The sequence below is a fragment of the Kogia breviceps genome, chromosome 20 (genome assembly GCF_026419965.1).
Source record: "Kogia breviceps isolate mKogBre1 chromosome 20, mKogBre1 haplotype 1, whole genome shotgun sequence".
In the NCBI taxonomy this organism is placed as follows: Eukaryota; Metazoa; Chordata; class Mammalia; order Artiodactyla; family Physeteridae; genus Kogia; species Kogia breviceps.
Window position 1 is genome coordinate 10,326,383 of NC_081329.1, and position 18,447 is coordinate 10,344,829.

Below are 18,447 nucleotides of genomic sequence, written 5' to 3' on the forward strand. Positions count from 1 at the left end.
CATTTTGCCTGAGTGGAATTGCATAATAGGTGACCTTTTGTGTCTGGCTTCTTTCACTTAGCATGTTTTCCAGGTTCATCTGAATTGTAACAAATATCAGTGCTTCATTTCTTTTTGTTGCCGAATAATATTCCATTCCGTGGATATACCACATTTTGTTTATCTGTTCATCGATTGATAGATATTTGGGTTGTTTCTACATTTAGGCTTTTATCAATAATGCCACTTTGAACATCCCTGCACAAGTGTTTGTGTAGACATGTGTTTTCAGTTCTCTTGGATATAAACCTAGAAGTGGAATTGCTGGATCACGTGGTACTCCTATGTTTAACATTTTGAGGAACAGCCGAACTGTTTTCCACAGCAGCTGCACCATTCTTCATCACACCAGCCATGTGAGGGGGGTTCCAGTTTCTCCACACCCTTGTCAACACTTGCTATTTTCTGTTTTCTTACCCTACTAGGATAACCATCCTAGTAGGTGTGAGATTGCACCTCACTGTGGTACTGATTCCCATTTCCCTGATGACTGGTGATGTTGAGTGTCTTATCATGTGTGTGTTGGACATTTGTGTATCTTTTTTAGAGAAATGTGTATATAAGTCCTTGGCCCATATTGTAATTTGATTGTTTGTCTTTTTGTTGCTGAGTTGTAAGAGGTGGTCGTAATCTGGACACTAGAGCTTTATCAGATACATGATTTGCAAATATTTTCTCCCATTCCATGGGTTAGCCTTTCACTTCTTTGATGGTGTCTTGAAGTATAAAACATTTTAATTTTGATTAAGTCCATTATATCTATTTCTTCTTCTGTTGCCTGTGTTTTTGGTGTCATATTTTAAAAACCATTGCCAAATCCAAGGTCACAAATTTTTATATCTAAGGTTTCTTCTGAGTTTTATAGTTTTAGCTCTTACATTTAAGAAATTTATCCATTTTGAGTTAATGTTTGTATATGGTGTGAGGTAGGGGTCCAGATTCATTCCTTTGTCTGTGGATATCCAGTCATCCCAGCACCACTTGTTGCAGAGACTGTCCTTTCCCCACTTGGCACCCTTGTCAAAAATCAATTGGCCGTAGATGTTTGGGTGTATTTCTGGGCTCTCAATTCTATTCCATTGGTCTCTGTGTCTGTCATTATGCCAGTACCACACTGTTTTAATTACTGTAGCTTTGTAGTAAGTTTTGAAATCAGAGAAAGAGTCTTCCAACTTCGTTGTTTTTCAAGATTGTTTTAGCTATTTGGGGTCCCTCACAATTCCATATGAATTTTAGGATCAGCTTGTCCATTTCTGGAAGAAAAAAAAAAGGGAAGTTGGAATTTGGATACAAATTGCATTGAATTTGCGGAACACTGGGGATTAGTGCCATCTTAACAATATTAAGTTGTTCAATCCATGAATTTCGTCTAGCTTTCCATTTAAGTCATTTTAAATTTCTTTTAACAATGCTTTGTAGTTTTCATTATAAATTTTATACTTAAAAAAAGTTTATTCTAAAGTATTTTATTCTTTTTGATACTATTGTAAACAGAATTGTTTTCTTTTTGGATTATTAATTGCTAGTGTATGGAAATACTAATAAATCCTTTGACCTTGCATTAGGCAGTGGTTTCTTAAATATGGAAATATAGATTTTTGTATGTTGATCTTGTATCCTACAACTTTGCCAAACTCAATAGCTCTAACGGTTTTTTTGTGTATGTGGATTTTTCAGGGTTTTCTATATACAAGATCTTATCTGTGAGAAGAGGTATGTTACTTCTTCCTGTTCAATCTGGATGCCTTTTACTTCCTTTCTTTCTTGACTAATTGCCTTGTCTAGTACTTTCAGTATAATGTTGAAGTGAAGTGGCAAGAATGTGAATTGTAATCATTCCTAATCATAGAGGGAAGCATCCAGGCTTTCTCAATGGAATATGATGTCAGCCGTGTGTTTTTCTTGCTTTCTCTATTGAGTGTAGTGTCAGCTGTGGGTTTTTCATGCATGCTCTTTGTCATTTGAAGTTCCCTCTAGCCCTAGTTTCTTGAGTGTTTTTTAATCCTGAAAGAGCAACATATTTTTTGAAGCAATATGTCTTGGGAATTTTGAAGAAAAAACATTTCATTTGCAGCTAGAAAAAGAGAAATCTTGGCTAAAGGCAAAACAATGAAATCACAATCAAATAGACAAATAAAAGTTGTGTGCAGGTCATATGAAACATTCTGTAAAGGACATCTGAGAATTCACTTGAAGGCTTGATGCTTATGGAGGACACAGTTTGGCGATAAGCAGAGCTGCAGGTGTGCCCAAGTCTTTTCAGTGTTGGAAGAAGCAGCCAAATGAGGAAAGGGGCCTTTGTCAGTCAGTCCTTGGATGAGGTTGAGAAAATGTTCTTTGTACAGTTAGGACACAGCATGGTGATTCTGATAACTATTTGTTCACTTTACAGAAGTGCGTCTGTTTGTTTGTTTCAGAAGGGCGTTGGTGATTCCATTTGTTCTTAAAGATGAGGGCATGATCTGTAAACAGCCACAGCAACCCGTGTGTATGCATTTTGGTGAATTTCCGTCACTCAAGAACCCATGGTGGACCCTTATTTTTTGTTATCGCTTTACATCTGTATATATTTTAAAGAGCCAGGTAATCCCCGAAGAATTATAAAAAACAGCATGGTGCCCCGAGCTCCGTGACACAAACACACTGATTGTGAAGGCTGCGGCCGTCCCGAGGGTGGCTCGGTTGTGGTGCCCTGGCAGAGGGCGCACGTGTCTGCTTGTGGGCAGGGGGCCACGTGGACAGGCGCAGTGCAGGGGGAGTCCGAGGTTAAGCGTGAAATCGAGCTCGAGTGGGTGTCCTGCAAATCAGACCCAGAGCCAGAAAGGGTGAGAATTATGAACCTCGGATCTCAGCCAGCCAACTAACAAGAGGAGAGCTGATTAAGTCGCCTCTTCTGAAGCCTCGCGGCCAGCTCGGTATTCCTAGGGAGACGGTGGCCTCTGTCAGCAGTGAAGGGGGTCCTGACATGCCTCGTCCAGATCCCCAAGCCTCACCCTGCGGGCCCGATGTGTGGGCGAGGGGATGCCGTGGCCCTGCTGAGCCCTGAGCCCTGAGCCGTGAAACACAACATCTGACTGCCGTCCAGCAACGAACCACCTTCTACCAGAAGAGGCAAGGGAAACCCAGGCCGGGAAGCTGCGCTCTGCGCCTGGCACTCACTGACACTCAGACGGCAGATCGCCTTCCTCAGCCCGCAGGCTTGGCCTCAGGTGAGTGCGTGCTCGGCCTGGGAGCATCGGGAAGAGCTCTGCCCACAGGGGCATCCTCGCCCTTCATCACAGGAGTCATATCCTGCCTCAGGTCCACGCGCCACCCGTATTCATCCTGATACTTAAGTGAGCAGTAGTGTTTCCAAGTTCTGTTAGCTCATTCAAAGCTCCCAAAAGTATCCTGTGAAAAATGATCAGATGTTGCTGTTACCGGACGGGATGGTCTGCCTGGAAGCGCGTCCCTGCTCTGCCCTTGATCCTGGCGGTACCGACACAGTCGTTAATCAACCTGATGGATCAGATTAACATAAGAACTACATTCTTGCCCCTTAGCTTCACAAAAGTGAAGTATATTGATGGCAGAAGAATTTGAAAATGTTCCAAAGCTTTTACAATTTAAATGTCTTGAAACCACACGTTCTGTTATATGTGCATTAGTGATTTTGCTCAGTCCTTGTCGTTGTTGTTTTTCAAGTAAAATATTCATTTTTCTGAGAAAGACCAGTTGGGGTATCCGCTTGTGTTGGGTAAAGGTTACTTTGCCACATCTTGAATGAGAACATGAAGATTCAAGCGTCGACCCTGCCCCGTGTCGAGAGCGAGGGGAGCAGCACCGGGGCTGCCTCTATGGACTCTGCAGACCAGCAGGTCCAGTCCCAGGAGTTTGTTTGGAGGGACCATGTGGTCAGTTGTGCAGAGTTACGTACAACCAGGATGGTCATAGCAGCTGCTTGTAAGAGTGAAAATTTAGAATCAACCTCCATGTGCAAAAGTTAGGACAGTGGTTAAATTATAGTTAAATTTGCTAATAACATGGAATGTCATGTAGCCTTTAAGAGGATGTAAGTTTAAATGTATCTTAATTTTTTATCATGCTCACTTTTGAATGATATTATGCATATAATATATACCTGTATAATGTTAAAATATGTGTAGCGTGATCCCATGAAGACGCGTGTGTGTCTGTGAGTGGGTGTGTACAGACACACACAATGCACACATGTTGTTAGCATATAGAGGGTAAAAGGTCCAGAAGGTTATGCACCAAAATGTTGAGACTCGTGTTGTGGTCATGACGGGTGTGTTACGTGGAGTCTTTTTATTTTCTGCTTCTTATTCATGAATTCGGTATGTTTTTATACCATATTATAAAACTCCAGAAGTTTACATAATAAGTAACTTACTGTGAATTTAAATAATCATAGCTCACCCCTAGTTCCTGGCTGGGTGCATAGCTTAGTGGCTCTGCTGGGAAATGCTTGGCTAATTGACATCAGTTTTTACGGCTCTGGCTACCCATCTTCAGTGAACGTGGTTGGAGAAGCTGCTCGGCAAGTAGACGTCTGATGGCACCTGTCCCTGCCTCTTCCTGCAGGTGGTGACACTCGGGTCCAGCCTGCGCGACGGCCCTACACCGTGGGCCTGCCTCCTGAGGGGTGGGTCCCCCCTCCGCCGGAGGCCCCCAGCTGCTCGAGTCCCGAGAGCTCCTCCAGCGGCCAGGATGCGGGAGGTAAGACCGCTGACAGCCTTCGGGGTCTTCCAGGGTCGTGACTCCACCTGAACTTTAACGGGGGTGAGCGTCTCACCGCCGTGTGGTCTGCAGTCGTCAGAGACGCCTGTAAGATCCACAGCAGGAAAAGCTCAGGCTGGGAGGAGACTTAAGGCTGGAGTGTGATCGCAGCCCCATTTGTTAGCAAGTTAGGAGAAGTCTGGCATTAATACATCCAAATGTGAAAGTGCTTCTCTTGTTAAGTAGGACTTTTTTTCTTGATCTTCCAATTTTTTCAAAATTTCTGAGGTTGTATATCAACTTTGTAATGATGGAAATAACTTATGTTGCATCTCTTGTGGAAAATTGAATGATGATATTTGCTTTTGCTGTTGGATGTTTTGTGAGTGAAGAAAGATCAAGGGTCAGGTGCTCTGGTGGCGCTGCAGAGGCTGCACGTTACATTCTTACCTTAAAAAGTCAAATGGTAGTTTTTTCCCCTTTTGATTCATCATTTCGGAACTTCCTTAAGAGGAATTTGGAATTTTCAGATAAAATTTTTCCCCAGTTGATTTTTAACAAGTAAAAACTAAGAAACTCTATACCATGAACCTTAACTTGAATATCAAGAAAATATGGTTTTCTAGTAGATTGATCTTTCTGGCTTCCTAATTAGGGCATCAGAAACCATAAAACCAAAAATGGGATAGCTAAGCAGTAATATAGCCATCTATTCAAGCCCTGTTGAAAATCTTTGGGATATAATTATTGGATAAATAGATTATTTCATTCAAAAATTAAGCTATGTTCTTATAAAGATAAATTACTTTGGTGACATACTCCGTTGTGTACTTAGGACGTTCAGTAAAAAATGCGGACTCATTCCGGGGCTGTTGCCCGCAGTGAGCTCTGCTGCCCATGCCTCCCGGGCGGGTCTCTGGGCCGGATCCCAGCCGAGAACCTTCTGGGTGCCCTTGACTGAATGCATTGCCGAGATAGAGGGACGTCCTTCCAGGAGATGGGAAAGTGGCTCAGCAGCTGGACACACGTCCCTGTGGGAGGCACTCTTCTTGGCCCTCAAGTCCCAGTGCCACTGCCTCCAGGAAGGCATGGGGGTGGCCTGGTGCCGCTCTGCTCTAGCAGGTGAGCAGTGGTCAGGGCGAAGCAGAGAGACGGGGAGTCGGTGCCTAGGACACATCCCTCTAATGACCATGGTAACCTGCACATCCCCGGCGACTTTCATTGTACCTTTGGCTCCAGCAGGTCCCAGGTAACGTTTCTGCAGTTGCTTCTTGGCAGGCCATCCTGTTCATGTCCCTCTTTCTGTCCTCTGGTTCCTGGGAGCACACAGGTTCCAAGTTTTCTCCCAGAGGCTGTGGTCAAGGAAGGTGTGATGGGCCACCGTCTCCCTCAAAGGAGAGAGTGGACTGGGAAGGGAGGTTGGGGCCGCCTTGCAGGACGTTAGCTCCATCCCTAAGGTCACAGGGTGACGTGTGCACCTTGCTCTGCCATTCTGACTCAAGCTTCCGCCCCGACCTGACATCTGAACCCCACTGCTGCCCCCGCCCCATGAGTGTCTGTCCCACAGCAGGCGGGCCTGGGCTCCTCGATGACCTCCTGGTGGCCACGTGGCTCTCCCCTGCTGGGGACAGGTCTCAGCTTTAAGAAGCGGGCTTTTCTCTCAAGAGGCCCTGTGAGCTCAGTTCCCTAAGTCAACATCACTGAAAACGGTGACCCAGGTTTTCAGAAGAGCTTTGAGTAACTCCTTCATGCACTTTTAGCTGGGAAGTTGATAACTTTCTGTCTTGAACACTTGTAACTCATCTCCAGTGTTTCAGCTCACTTTTCTTACTGTTTCTCTAATGTTTTTCCCCTTTGTGAACCCATTTGACCAGGTGGGCCGCTGCAGGGGTCTGAAGTGACAAAGTGGAAGGAAGTGTTGATGACACTGTTTAAAATGAGAGATCTGGGCTTCCCTGGTGACACTGGTTAAGAATCCGCCTGCCAGGGCTTCCCTGGTGGCGCAGTGGTTGAGTATCCGCCTGCCGATGCAGGGGACGTGGGTTCGTGCCCCGGTCCGGGAAGATCCCACGTGCCGCGGAGCGGCTGGGCCCGTGAGCCATGGCCGCTGAGCCTGCGCATCCGGAGCCTGTGCTCCGCAACGGGAGAGGCCACGGCAGTGAGAGGCTGGTGTACCGCAAAAAAAAAAAAAAAGAATCCGCCTGCCAATGCAGGGGACACGGGTTCGAGCCCTGGCCTGGGAAGATCCCACATGCCGCGGAGCAACTAAGCCCGTGCGCCACAGCTACTGAGCCTGCACTCTAGAGCCCGCGAGCCACAACTACTGAGCCTGCGCACCTAGAGCCCGTGCTCCGCAACAAGAGAAGCCACCGGGATGAGAAGCCCCCGCGCACCACAGCTAGAGGAAGCCCGTGCACAGCAACAAAGACCCAACGCAGAAATCAATCTTAATCAAATCTGCCAAAAAATTTCTTAAAAAATAAAAAAATAAAATGCGAGACCCTTCAGAGAGGCCTGAGAGGCCACCGCGCGCTCAGCCGGGAGGCATGTGTCGGGGGTCGTTAGGGCTCGATAGGGGGCTGGCACAGGAAGAGGGACGCCTGAGCCGGGACTGGCGGTGCGTGAGGCGTGCAGACCCACAAGGCTGAGAGCGGGAGGGCTCCGCAGTCTTATCGGTGGCACTGTAAGCAAAGAGAGCGTGAGGATTGGAGTCGGAAAAGAAGAAGGAGTCCAGAGGTGCCTGTGTCCACTGTTGATGTCCATTTGAATGCCCAGCACCAATAAGCCAGTTCAGGATTGACTTCTCAAGAAGTTGGGAAGGAAGAGGCTTCCCGGTCGGTTGCCCCATCTGCGGCCGCCGAGTCCTGCCTCCCCTCCCTCGGCCCGTGTGCGGCGGCAGGTCTGGTGACACCCAAGCCTGACCCCTCCTCACCTCAGGGCCTGGTCCGGTCGCCCCGCCCGGTACCGCTCTCAGTGGGTGTCGTGCCTGGACAGGGAGACTGGGGCTGAGGGTGCACGGCACCCTTCCAGGTGGTCTCGGTTCTCACCCCCTGCAGGTGACGGTGACAAGAGCTGGGTCCCGGCTGAAGGAGGGCGCCGGCTGCCCGCCTCCCCTGACATGGACTGAGAGCAGGAGTGACTTTGGGGGGGTTTTTGGGGAATAAATTTGAATTCATAATTTTTTAAAAATTTATTTTTGGCTGCATTGGGTCTTCGTTGCTGCACACAGGCTTTCTCTAGCTGCGAGGAACGGGGGCTGCTCTTTCTTGCGGTGCGCGAGCTCTATGCGCACGGGCTTCGTTGCTCCGCGGCATGTGGGATCTTCCCGGAGCAGGGCTCGAACCCGTGTCCCCTGCATCGGCAGGCAGATTCTGAACCACTGCGCCACCAGGGAAGCCCAGGAGTAACGTTTTTAAAGGCTGTGAAAGTCCTCTGTGAACTCTGCAGCTGCGCAAATCTAAACTGTCGTTCCAAGCATTGTCTCACGTGCTCCAGTGACCAAGAAATTCGCATTTCATATGAGGCATCTCTTCTGATTTTGATGTTGGCAGCTTCCAGCTGGGTCTGCAGGGGGCTCCTTCCCAGGCACACCGGGGTCTGCACGCCTGCCGCCTGCCCATGGTGCTGCTCCGTGTGTCCGGGACCCTGTGCAGGACTGAGAGTCCTGCAGACGCTCCTCTGTGTGAGCTCCTGGTGGCAGCACCCTGTAGGGACTGGTGTCGCCAACGACTCACAGGTTGACAAACGTGTCTTCTTCATACTCACACTGGACTGAGAGTCCACATTGAGAACTGGTTCCGCTGTGCTCTCAGAGCTGTGCGTCGGCTCTTTCCAGTGTCCTTGTGCTCCTTGTGAGAACACGGGGGGAGCCTGGCCAGACGGCCGGTTGCCTCCCTCGCTGCCGGCTGGTCGTCTGCTTTCCTCTTCCCTGGGCTGCGTCCCTGCAACAAAGTACACGCAACACCTGAAGCATTTAACAATCGCACACGCCCGGAGCTACTTCCTCTCTTTGTTCCTGTTCCAGGATTTATGTCTGTATTGAAGACACCTGCCTTTTTATAACTGCGTATAACATATCTATGACGTTATACGTTACTTTAGTTGTTGTAACAGTTATGTTCATTGCTTGCTGGGTGCCAGCAATCTGGCGTCTGTTTTTGGATCTGTGGTTTCAGTGACGGAGAGGTGCCCCTGTCTCTCCGGGTGTCTTTCTTACACACTCCCCGCGGCTTGCTGTCTGGGCTGTTTCCCTGTTTTTCCTTGCTGGGATCTTGTTTTGGATCTTCCTCTGCAGATGTCTTCCTTGTCCAGATCTCCTACGAAATCTGACTTGCCTTTGGTTTTACTTCCTTCGCTAAGGTCTGTGGCGCAGTTCCCCGGCGTGTCACCGTCACCGCGGTGTCTCACTCTCGGGGTCCTCGGGGCCCCGCCTCTTCAGTGACTTTCTCGCTGACAGCTCCCCACTCCAATGCTGTTTATAACGGGAAGTGAGACCCCCCCCGTCTGTCTGGCTGTCATCAGAGGGTGCAGTGGGGCACTGGCAGGGCGGGGAGTGAGTTTGGGACACTGAGCCCCTCTGCCTGGTGCCTCTGCCTCCGTCAGGGCTCATTCAGGCTCGTTCCATCGCTCTGGCTCTCCTCCTGTGACCTCTGCCCCTGCCTGCCGAAGTAGCCCAGGGGTTCCCGTGTGCTCCTGCCATTCATGTTCTCGCGAGTCGGTCCTGCTGGGGCCCAGCTCCGTGCTGGTCGGTGCAGGGGCTCCTGTTCGCTGACCTCACACACGTCGCCTGTGTCCGTCTGAGACCTGCCACACTTGCTGTCACCCCCTTTTCTGATCTGCTTCCCCCTCCAGCCAGCCGGGCGGGATCGGGTCAGCCAAGGCTCCGGCTTCCTTCTAGCCTCTGCCCGCTGCTCGGTCCCTCCAGCGTGGGGACCTCTCCTCTGCCCGGATCCTTCCCTCCGCACGTCCTCTCTTGGCCTCCCTGACCCCGCCCCCCACCACGACACAGAAGTGCCCCCTCCCTTTGCCTTCCATCCAGTATCTGGTTATTTCTGTGCCTTTCTTGCCCTTGCATCCTCACCTCCAGCCCCTGGGGGACGGAACTCCGAGTTGGCAGGTGGCAGGGTGAGTGTGAAGGGCCCTGGGTTTGCAGCCCCGCTGTTGACTGTGGGTGCCGTCTTCCTTACTTCCCTGAGCCTCGGGTTCCTTGCCCACCCGATGGGGTAATAATCCTGCACTAGCACGCCACGCGCTTGCTGTGCCAATTAGATTGGGTTTGTGCAAAGCTTGTGCAAACGTGAACGCTGCCAGCTCTTAATTCCCTGAGGCACCGGCGCCTGCTGGTGTTGTCTTCAGTCAATATTTGATGAACCAAGTTGCGTGATTATTTATAAAAACAGCCTGCAAAGAAGGACCAGTCCTCTCTTCTCATAAAATCACTCGTATAATCACAAGTGGTTGACTGTATTGACATGGTCTTTGTGTTCAAATCAAGCTGCAAAGTCATTAAAATCAAGTCATTTTGATGGAAAGCTATTATGATTAATACTCTAATAGCAAGCTCTGGTTGAAATAGTTATTAACTTCATGGCTTTTGGAGGCATGAGCTAAATGCACAGTTCTAATGTGGCTTTGTTGTGAGTCGACCATCCTTTCAATGAGTTTTGACAGCTTTAGGCCGCAGTTCTAAAGCAGATCCATCTTCAGATCTCACTGGCTCTGTTTGGGCTGAAGAAACCCTGATGCGTGATTTCTCTGAGCTTTCCAGGTGCAGAGCACAGCAGGCACTCTAGCTCGTTTGACTAATAAGGTGCAGTTTTCACCAGAGGCCACCGGAGTCAAGGTAGAGTCCTAGGCAGGCTCTCAGCAGAGATTCTCTGACCAGGGCCACGTTGCATACACATCATACTCTCTCAAGGGCGCAGCAAAGCCAGACTCAGAGTTAGCAGGCTTTCATTCTTGTCCCGGTGATTTACTGAAGTGAGACTTAAGACATGTAATTGTGTGAAAGCCTTTCCTTTCTCACAGGTTACTTGGGGGCATCTGAGGGACAGTAGAGGTGGTGTCCTTCTGAACCACTCTTTTCTCTCAGTGAGTCGAGAACCCTCACTTAGACCAGCTGCCTCTGCCATGCACTGTCAACAAGGTGACGTAAAAGGCTAGACACGGAAAAGAGTTCATGCATTCTTAGAGCACCTAAAAAGGCCTAGATTGTTTCTAGAAGACTAGAACTATTTTGTATGCTCATGTTTTTGTTTCTTTGGCATCTTATTGGCACACACACCTGATACCCTGCATTCCTCTCAGTCACAGTGGAGTGGGCTAGCATAGCTTTAGATGTATGATTGGCCAAGGACTATGTGGGTCAGAATATTAATTTTGACATAATTTACCAGTGGGGTCTGCACAGCTCTTTAACCTGTCTTTATAAAAAAAGAAAACCCACATTCGTTCGGATTACCATATATTTTTGTAAAGTATTTACTTAATTTCCAAACCATTGTTGGCACATATTCATAAGAAACTTGGATTAGAGAAATATTTAGATCTTGGTAAACCCGTACACCACCTTAGCTTATTGTAAGCGAATGCATTACAATAATAGAACAGATTATGAATACTTCTTTGGATATTCATTAATATTTCTTCAACTAATAAAATTTATTGATTAATATTTCTGCAACTAATAGACATTCCATAAAGAGATACTGAGAAAAGAAGGTGGGAAATTATTTAAGATGAAGATGTCCACTCTTGGCACTTTATTCAGCGTAGTATTGGAAGTCCTAGCCAGAGCAATTAGGCAAGAAAAAGAAATAAAAGGCCTCTAAATCAGGAAGGAAGAAGTAAAACTGACTCTTTTTGCAGATGACATGGTTTTATATATTAAAAACCTTAAAGACTCCACCAAAAAAAAAAAACTGTTAGAATGAACAAATGAATTCAGTCAAGTTGCAGGGTACAAAATCAGTTTACAAAGATCAGTTTCATTTCTTTACACTAACAATGAACTATCAGAAATTAGGAAAGCAGCCCAATTTACAATTGCATCAAAAAGAATAAAATTCCTAGGTAGGAATAAGTTTAATGGAGGTGAAAAATCTATACATGAAAACTATAAGACATTGATGAAGGAAATTGACAATGACAAATGTAAATAAATGGAAAGATATTTCATGCTCATAGATTGGAAGAATTAATATTGTTAAAATGTCCATACTACCCAAAGCAATCTACAGATTCAGTGCAATCCCTATCAAAATTCCGAGGGAATTTCTCACAGAAATGGAACAAATAATCTTATAATTTGTATGGAACCACAGAAGACCCTGAATAGCCAAAGCAATCTTGAGAAAGAAGAACAAAGCTAGAGGTAACATGCTTTCTGACCTCAAACTATAAAAGCTGCAGTAATCAAAACAGTGTGATATTGGCATAAAAACACACATGTAGACCAATGGAACAGAATAGAGAGCCCAGAAATAAACCCACACATATATGGTCAATTAATTTACAACAAAAGAGCCAGGACTGTGCAATGGGGAAGGGACAGTCTCTTCAATAAATGGTGTTGGGAAAACTGGACAGCCACATGCAAAAGAATGAAACTAGACCCCTGTCTCACACAATACACAAAAACTAACTCAAAATAAATCTGAGACCTGAATGTAAGAACTGAAACCATAAAACTCCTAGAAGAAAACATAAGTGGTAAGCTCCTTGACATCAGTCTTGGCAGTGACTTTTAGGATTTGACACCATCTGTATCCTAAAATAATGAGGTAGCATAAGAATCTTGTGAATTCTGAATGTAAATTCCATTGCATTTTCACAGCCAGTCAGATTTTTAATCTCAAGGTAATCAGAGCCAAACAGGAAAACACTTGCAACAAAAGCATCTGATGTGAAGTAGCAGTTGGTCATGGTAGAGCCAGGGTGATGGATCTCCTCTGTGTCCAGAGGCTGACCTTGTGAAGGTGACCTTACACCCTGCTCCCTGCTTTGTCCTGGGCCATAGAAGCCATTGGCTGCGTGTGAGACTTGGATTAACTCATTGACAGCCCGAGGAATTCCCTGTTAGTTAAAAAGTCAGGAGACCCAGACTTCCTACCTAAGTTCACCCTAATCTATCTGACTGGGAGAGAGAAAGCCTGACTACGAGAGTCCTTTCTGGTTGTATGAATCCCGAGGAGTAACTGATGATCAGCAGATTTAAACGCACCACGTGTAGCCATACTTCAGTCTCCAAAAGACAGTTGGTTCATATTTGTGGGACCGATAAATAAGCAGCTTTTGCCCTTGACTTCCAGAGCACGTGGGTTCTGTCCCCTGACTGCACCGTCTCTTTCTGCACCGTGGCTGGATCTGAGATAACGAGCTGTTTGTCAGAACCTTGTGTGTCAGACATTGGAGGAACAACCGTGATGATAACACAACCCTTACTGCTGTAGAGCATAGAGGTTAGGGAGTGGAATAAAGTCAGTAACAGACTTTGTCATTCAGTACTAAGTGTTATTAGCGATAGAGACCAAGCGCCATAGGAACACAGCGGATGGAGAAGCTAACCTTGGAAAGTCTTATAAAGCACTTGAGATTTGAACTGGTAAGAAAAAGTTGGCTCATAAACAAGAGGAACGATTTAATTTTAGACAGAGAATGAAGAATCATGAAAAGGTCTGGTATGTTTGGGGTGGAAAATGTTATAAAGGGTCAAATTTATCATTTTTCCATATCTTGATAACTTATGTTGCATTACTCGGAGTTCTGCATGCAACCCAGCCAAACAGCTATGTTCTATTCTTTCTAAAAGCAACTGACAAAGGATTCATCTCCAAAATATACAAGTAGCTCATGCAGCTCAATATCAAAAAAACAACCCAATCCAAAAACAGGCAGAAGACCTAAATAGGCATTTCTCCAAAGAAGATATACAGATTGCCGACAAACACGTGGAAAGCTGCTCAACATCACTAGTCATTAGAGAAATGCAAATCAAAACTACAATGAGGTATCACCTCACACCGGTCAGAATAGCCATCATGAAAAAATCTACAAACAATAAATGCTGGAGAGGGTGTGGAGAAAAGGGAACCCTCTTGCACTGTTGGTGGGAATGTAAATTGATACAGCCACTGTGGAGAACAGTATGGAGGTTCCTTAAAAAACTAAAAATAGAACTACACATACAGCCCAGCAATCCCACTCCTGGGCACATACCCTGAGAAAACCATCATTCAAAAAGAGTCATGGGGCTTCCCTGGTGGCGCAGTGGTTGAGAGTCCGCCTGCCGATGCAGGGGACACGGGTTCGTGCCCCGGTCTGGGAAGATCCCACGTGCCGCGGAGCGGCTGGGCCCGTGAGCCATGGCCGCTGAGCCTGCGCGTCCGGAGCCTGTGCTCCGCAACGGGACAGGCCACGGCAGTGAGAGGCCCGTGTACCGCAAAAAAAAAAAAAAAAAAAGAGTCATGTACCACAATGTTCATTGCAGCTCTGTATACTATAGCCAGGACGTGGAAGCAACTTAAGTGTCCAACAACAGATGAATGGATAAAGAAGATGTGCCACATATATACAATGGATTATTACTCAGCCATAAAAAGAAATGAAATTGAGTTGTTTGTAGTGAGGTGGATGGACCTAGAGTCTGTCATACGGAGTGAAGCATGTCAGAAAGAGAAAAACAAATACCGTGTGCTAACACATACGGTTCTGATGAACCTAGGGGCAGGACAGGAATAAAGGCGCAGATGTGGAGAATGGTCTCAGCCTGGTGCTTTGTGACCACCTAGAGGGGTGGGATAGGGAGGGTGAGAGGGAGACGCAAGAGGGAAGAGATACGGGGATATGTGTATATGTATAGCTGATTCACTTTGTTATACAACAGAAACAACACAACATTGTAAAGCAATTATACTCCCATAAAGATGTTAAAAAAAATTATGTGCAATTATGTGTAGCCATTGCCCAGTGGTCTATAGTTTATGCTGGAAATGTTAAAAGAAGAAAATAAACAGATCTTTGTATCGATTGTAATGCCTACATATCATATCTAGGTATTAACATGCATTACTGTTTTTCAAAAGAAATGTTGAACCGTGGCTGTGTGAGTTAACTGAATAGTCTCCACGCTAAGTCGCATCAAGATGTTGTACTTCGGAAACAGACAGAAAGATGTCTCCTTTGGGGAAAAGGCCTCTAAGCACCGGCTGCCGAGGTAGATGTGAGCCCATGTCGGCCAGCACGCGATTAGGGTGGTGAAGTCCTCCTGCCGTGACCGCTGTCCCTCATCTGTGAGAAAACGAGAGACGCAAGCAAACCAATACGTAGCGTCGAAAGGGCGTTGAGTGATGAGTATTTCTTCAGCTCAAGTAATTAGTTCTGTCAGTTACCGTGAACAAGACGCGGAAAGAGCGGGGTGGCCGTGTGACCTCCGGCCCCGGGAGCCGGATGTCCCCAGCCGTTGCCTGCCGCCTGCAGCTCCTACACGAGCCCGTGGTGAGCGTCCTGGACGGTGCCGTGCTGTCCAGAAGCAGAAGGACTGGCCCAGCTCCGGGGCCGTGAGCCCTGGGAGTGCCGCAGGGCCATGAGCTGAGCTGGAGACTCGGCTGCCGCGTCTGCTGACCCCAGGGCAGCATGGGTGCCCCTGCCTCGGCCTCTGCGGAGCCCTCGTTACGGGGAGGCGCAGGGGCGGCGAGGCTCCCTGCTGCTCTGGGGCTGCGGTTGCAGTTCCGGGTGGGGCCCCTGCGGCCGGGGCTCTCTGCCAAGGTCGGCACTCGCCGGCCTTATCTTGCGACCCTGGTTGCCGTGCTGGTGAGCGTCCTCCTTGCCGCACTCGCGTCCTGCTTCTGTGTCCGCCGGCTCCCAGGCAGCCTGTCTGTAGGGCCTGGGGGCCTTCTGGACTCACAGTGGTGCCGTCTGTAGCTGGCACCCCCGCGAGCTCTGACGCTTTCCCTCCTCTTGCACGGCCGGGGCCTCCAGCGGGCAAGCAGCAGGGTGAGGGCTTCACGCGCAGTGGCCCCGCGGGGTTTTCTCACCCTCTCGCGTTTCGCGTTTGCCTTCCATTTCGAGTTTGCTACTCGTTTGCATGATCTGTTGGTGTTAATATTGATTGAATACTTTATATCACTACAGTGAAACGGTTAATGCTTTGTTGAGAAGTTTCGTATGGATGTTTATGAGAGGGCTTGGCCTGCGACCTTCCCGTCTCTCAGTGGCCTCCTCAGGTTTTGAAATGAGCAGCGCGTTGTCCTCACAAAGCGCGTGGTCACTGTCACTGTCTCCGTTCTCCAGAAATGTTTTGTATGTTGGGCGTTTGTTTCTTCCCTAAATGTTCCTTAGAAGTCAGGTGAATCCACGTAGGCCTGAACTTCTTTTGTGGGGTTATTGTTAACTGAAGATTCAATTTTTTAATAGATATCGGACTATTAAGATTTTCCGTTTCTTCATGTGTCCAGTGTGGTATGTTGTACTTGTCTCAGAATTCTCCATTTCATACAGACTATGTCATTTACTTGCATAGAGCTGTTCACAGAGCCATCATATGGGTCCTTTCGCACCTACAGGATGTACGTTAACACGCGCCTTCACCCCACGCTGGCGTTCATGTGTCCTCTGCTCGTGCCGTCCAGCCTGGCCCGTTCGTCTGTTTTCTTTCTTCACAGTGTCAGTGCTGGTTGCTGTCTCTGTTGAGTTTTCTTTTCTCTTCCTTTATTTTGTGCTCCTCTGACTGTTATTTCTTTCCTTCTGCTTTCCTCAGGTATAAGTTGCTGTTGTTTTTCCAGCTTCTTTCTTACTTGTATCATTGATTTTTAGCCTTTTTTCTTTCCTGACATATTTAAGATTATAAATTCACCTTTAAGCAGAATTTAGTGACATTCCATGTTTTGAGTTGTCATAATTTCATCAAGTTTAAAATAATAATTTTTCCTTATTATGAAAGCAGTATTTGGTCAATGTCCTGCAGTTGAAAATCAGAAAAGTACAATTAAAAAAAACAGTCACAGCACCCAGAAACCACAGTTAACCCCACAGGCCTGGCATCTGGACCTTCAGTATCTCAGAGCGTATTAAGTTCTCCTCTTAAGAAGTGCACACACACACTTATATGAAAAACTCTCAAAAGCTCTTATGTTCGACACCCTTTTCTGCCACCTCCTCCTTCTCAAATTCCTGTTTTATAGTCTTTTAGAGTCGCAGGCTGATAGCATAATCATCCTCACAGGGCAGCATTCATGCTGTGCTCTCACCACTTGCAAAGAGAAATGAACCGGAGGATGACGTCAGTAATTGGCGCAGCCGGCAGGGCCTGGAGAACGGAGATATCGGAGAATAAAGAGAGCAGCTCTCTGGATGCCACTCTTGGTGGACAGCAAGGGTGCCCCCAGATGACTGCACGCTGGTCCCCAGATGGCTTTACTGTGACGTGATAAAGCGTCCTTTGGATGGCTTTTTTCCAAATCAATAAAGGCAAGAATAGACCCCAATGAGGAGAAATGTAATTTTTTTCTTTTTTTAACTGAATCGGGAAAATTTTTTAAATTCCATAAGCAGTGGTCATTTTTCAAACATTAATATTTTACAAGACCAGCTCAAGGGCCAGCTGTTCAGATACTCATGAATCAGGTGTCTGTCAGCGACGCTAAGCAGGTCTCTAAAATCAGTTAATATCAACTTTCAAATGAAATAGGAAAATGCTGTGTTCAATCATCCACTGGCGATTGAGAAGAGAGAGAAAATGTACCAAGTATGGGACTGTATGACAGCGTCACACATCACGATTTTATGAGGAGTAATTTGAGCTTCGTGCCAGGTCGCAGGCAGCACCAGGTCTCCTGGTTGTCACGTGTATCAAGAGAAAACTGAGGACCCTCATTCCAGAGTCGGGGGGGGGGACTCTCCCCGCATCCAGAGGCAGTGTCTGGTTTGATGATGACACGAAGCTGCAGGGGAGGGGCCTTCCGTGTCACACAGGCCGGGGGGGCGGGTGGACGCTTGTTTAAATGCGCAGGTGGGAGTTTGGCCGCATAAATAGACTCAGAGCCCAGAACAAGAGAAGAAACCACCTCCGCGGATCGGAGGGTGTGACCAGCGGGTCCCGAGTCTCAGGCCCCTCGTCACAGGAACCGCAGCGCAAGGACCGCACGGCATCTTCTGTCTGACGTCAGCGGCAGATCGAAGCCTCAGAGTGCGAATTACAGGGAGAGGGATCTTCGTTCTACGTAATGACGCACAGTGTCTCCGAAGTCCCACGCGTGTTGCTTGATTTCTCACCGTAACCTGTGGTGGGCCTAAGGGGAACCTGTGAGAAGTGAGGGTTGTTGGGAAGAAGCGTCTGAGCGTTGACGGCAGCACCGCCGTCCTCGGTTGGCTGGCGCGGAGCAGGCGGGCGCGTGTGGGCAGCAGCGGGTGTGCTGCGCGTGCGCCGGGCATGTGCCGAGCGCGTGCCGGGCGTGCACTGCCTCGAGGGTGCGGGGATGGGGTGGGCGGGGCGGGATTGGCCTGGGGGTCGTTCCTCTGTGGCCCCACGTCCACCGCAGGCCTTACCACCACACGTCCGCTCCAGACCTCGTCTGCCGCGTGGCAGCGGCTGCCACGTCTCGACCGTGTCACTTACCTGCCGAGAGCCCCACCTTCATCTTCATTCACGTGGGACCCATCGCTGATTCGGGTGGGCAGGTCGTCACTGTTTGC

At 47.8% G+C, this 18,447-nt stretch overlaps 1 protein-coding gene across 3 annotated transcripts in view; it reads left to right on the plus strand.

Moving 5' to 3' along the window:
* The window catches only part of ERICH1 (glutamate rich 1), a 56,372-nt gene that overhangs the window by 17,290 nt on the left and 20,635 nt on the right, over positions 1 to 18,447 (plus strand). For 2 of the 3 annotated variants that reach the window (XM_059049567.2, XM_059049565.2), the window contains exon 3: positions 4,624 to 4,758. The exons of the other annotated variant lie outside the window; for it this stretch is intronic. In XM_059049567.2, the coding sequence (XP_058905550.1) occupies positions 4,624 to 4,758 (135 nt within the window). The remainder of the gene's footprint in view (positions 1 to 4,623; positions 4,759 to 18,447) is intronic. 3 annotated transcript variants of the gene reach the window in all.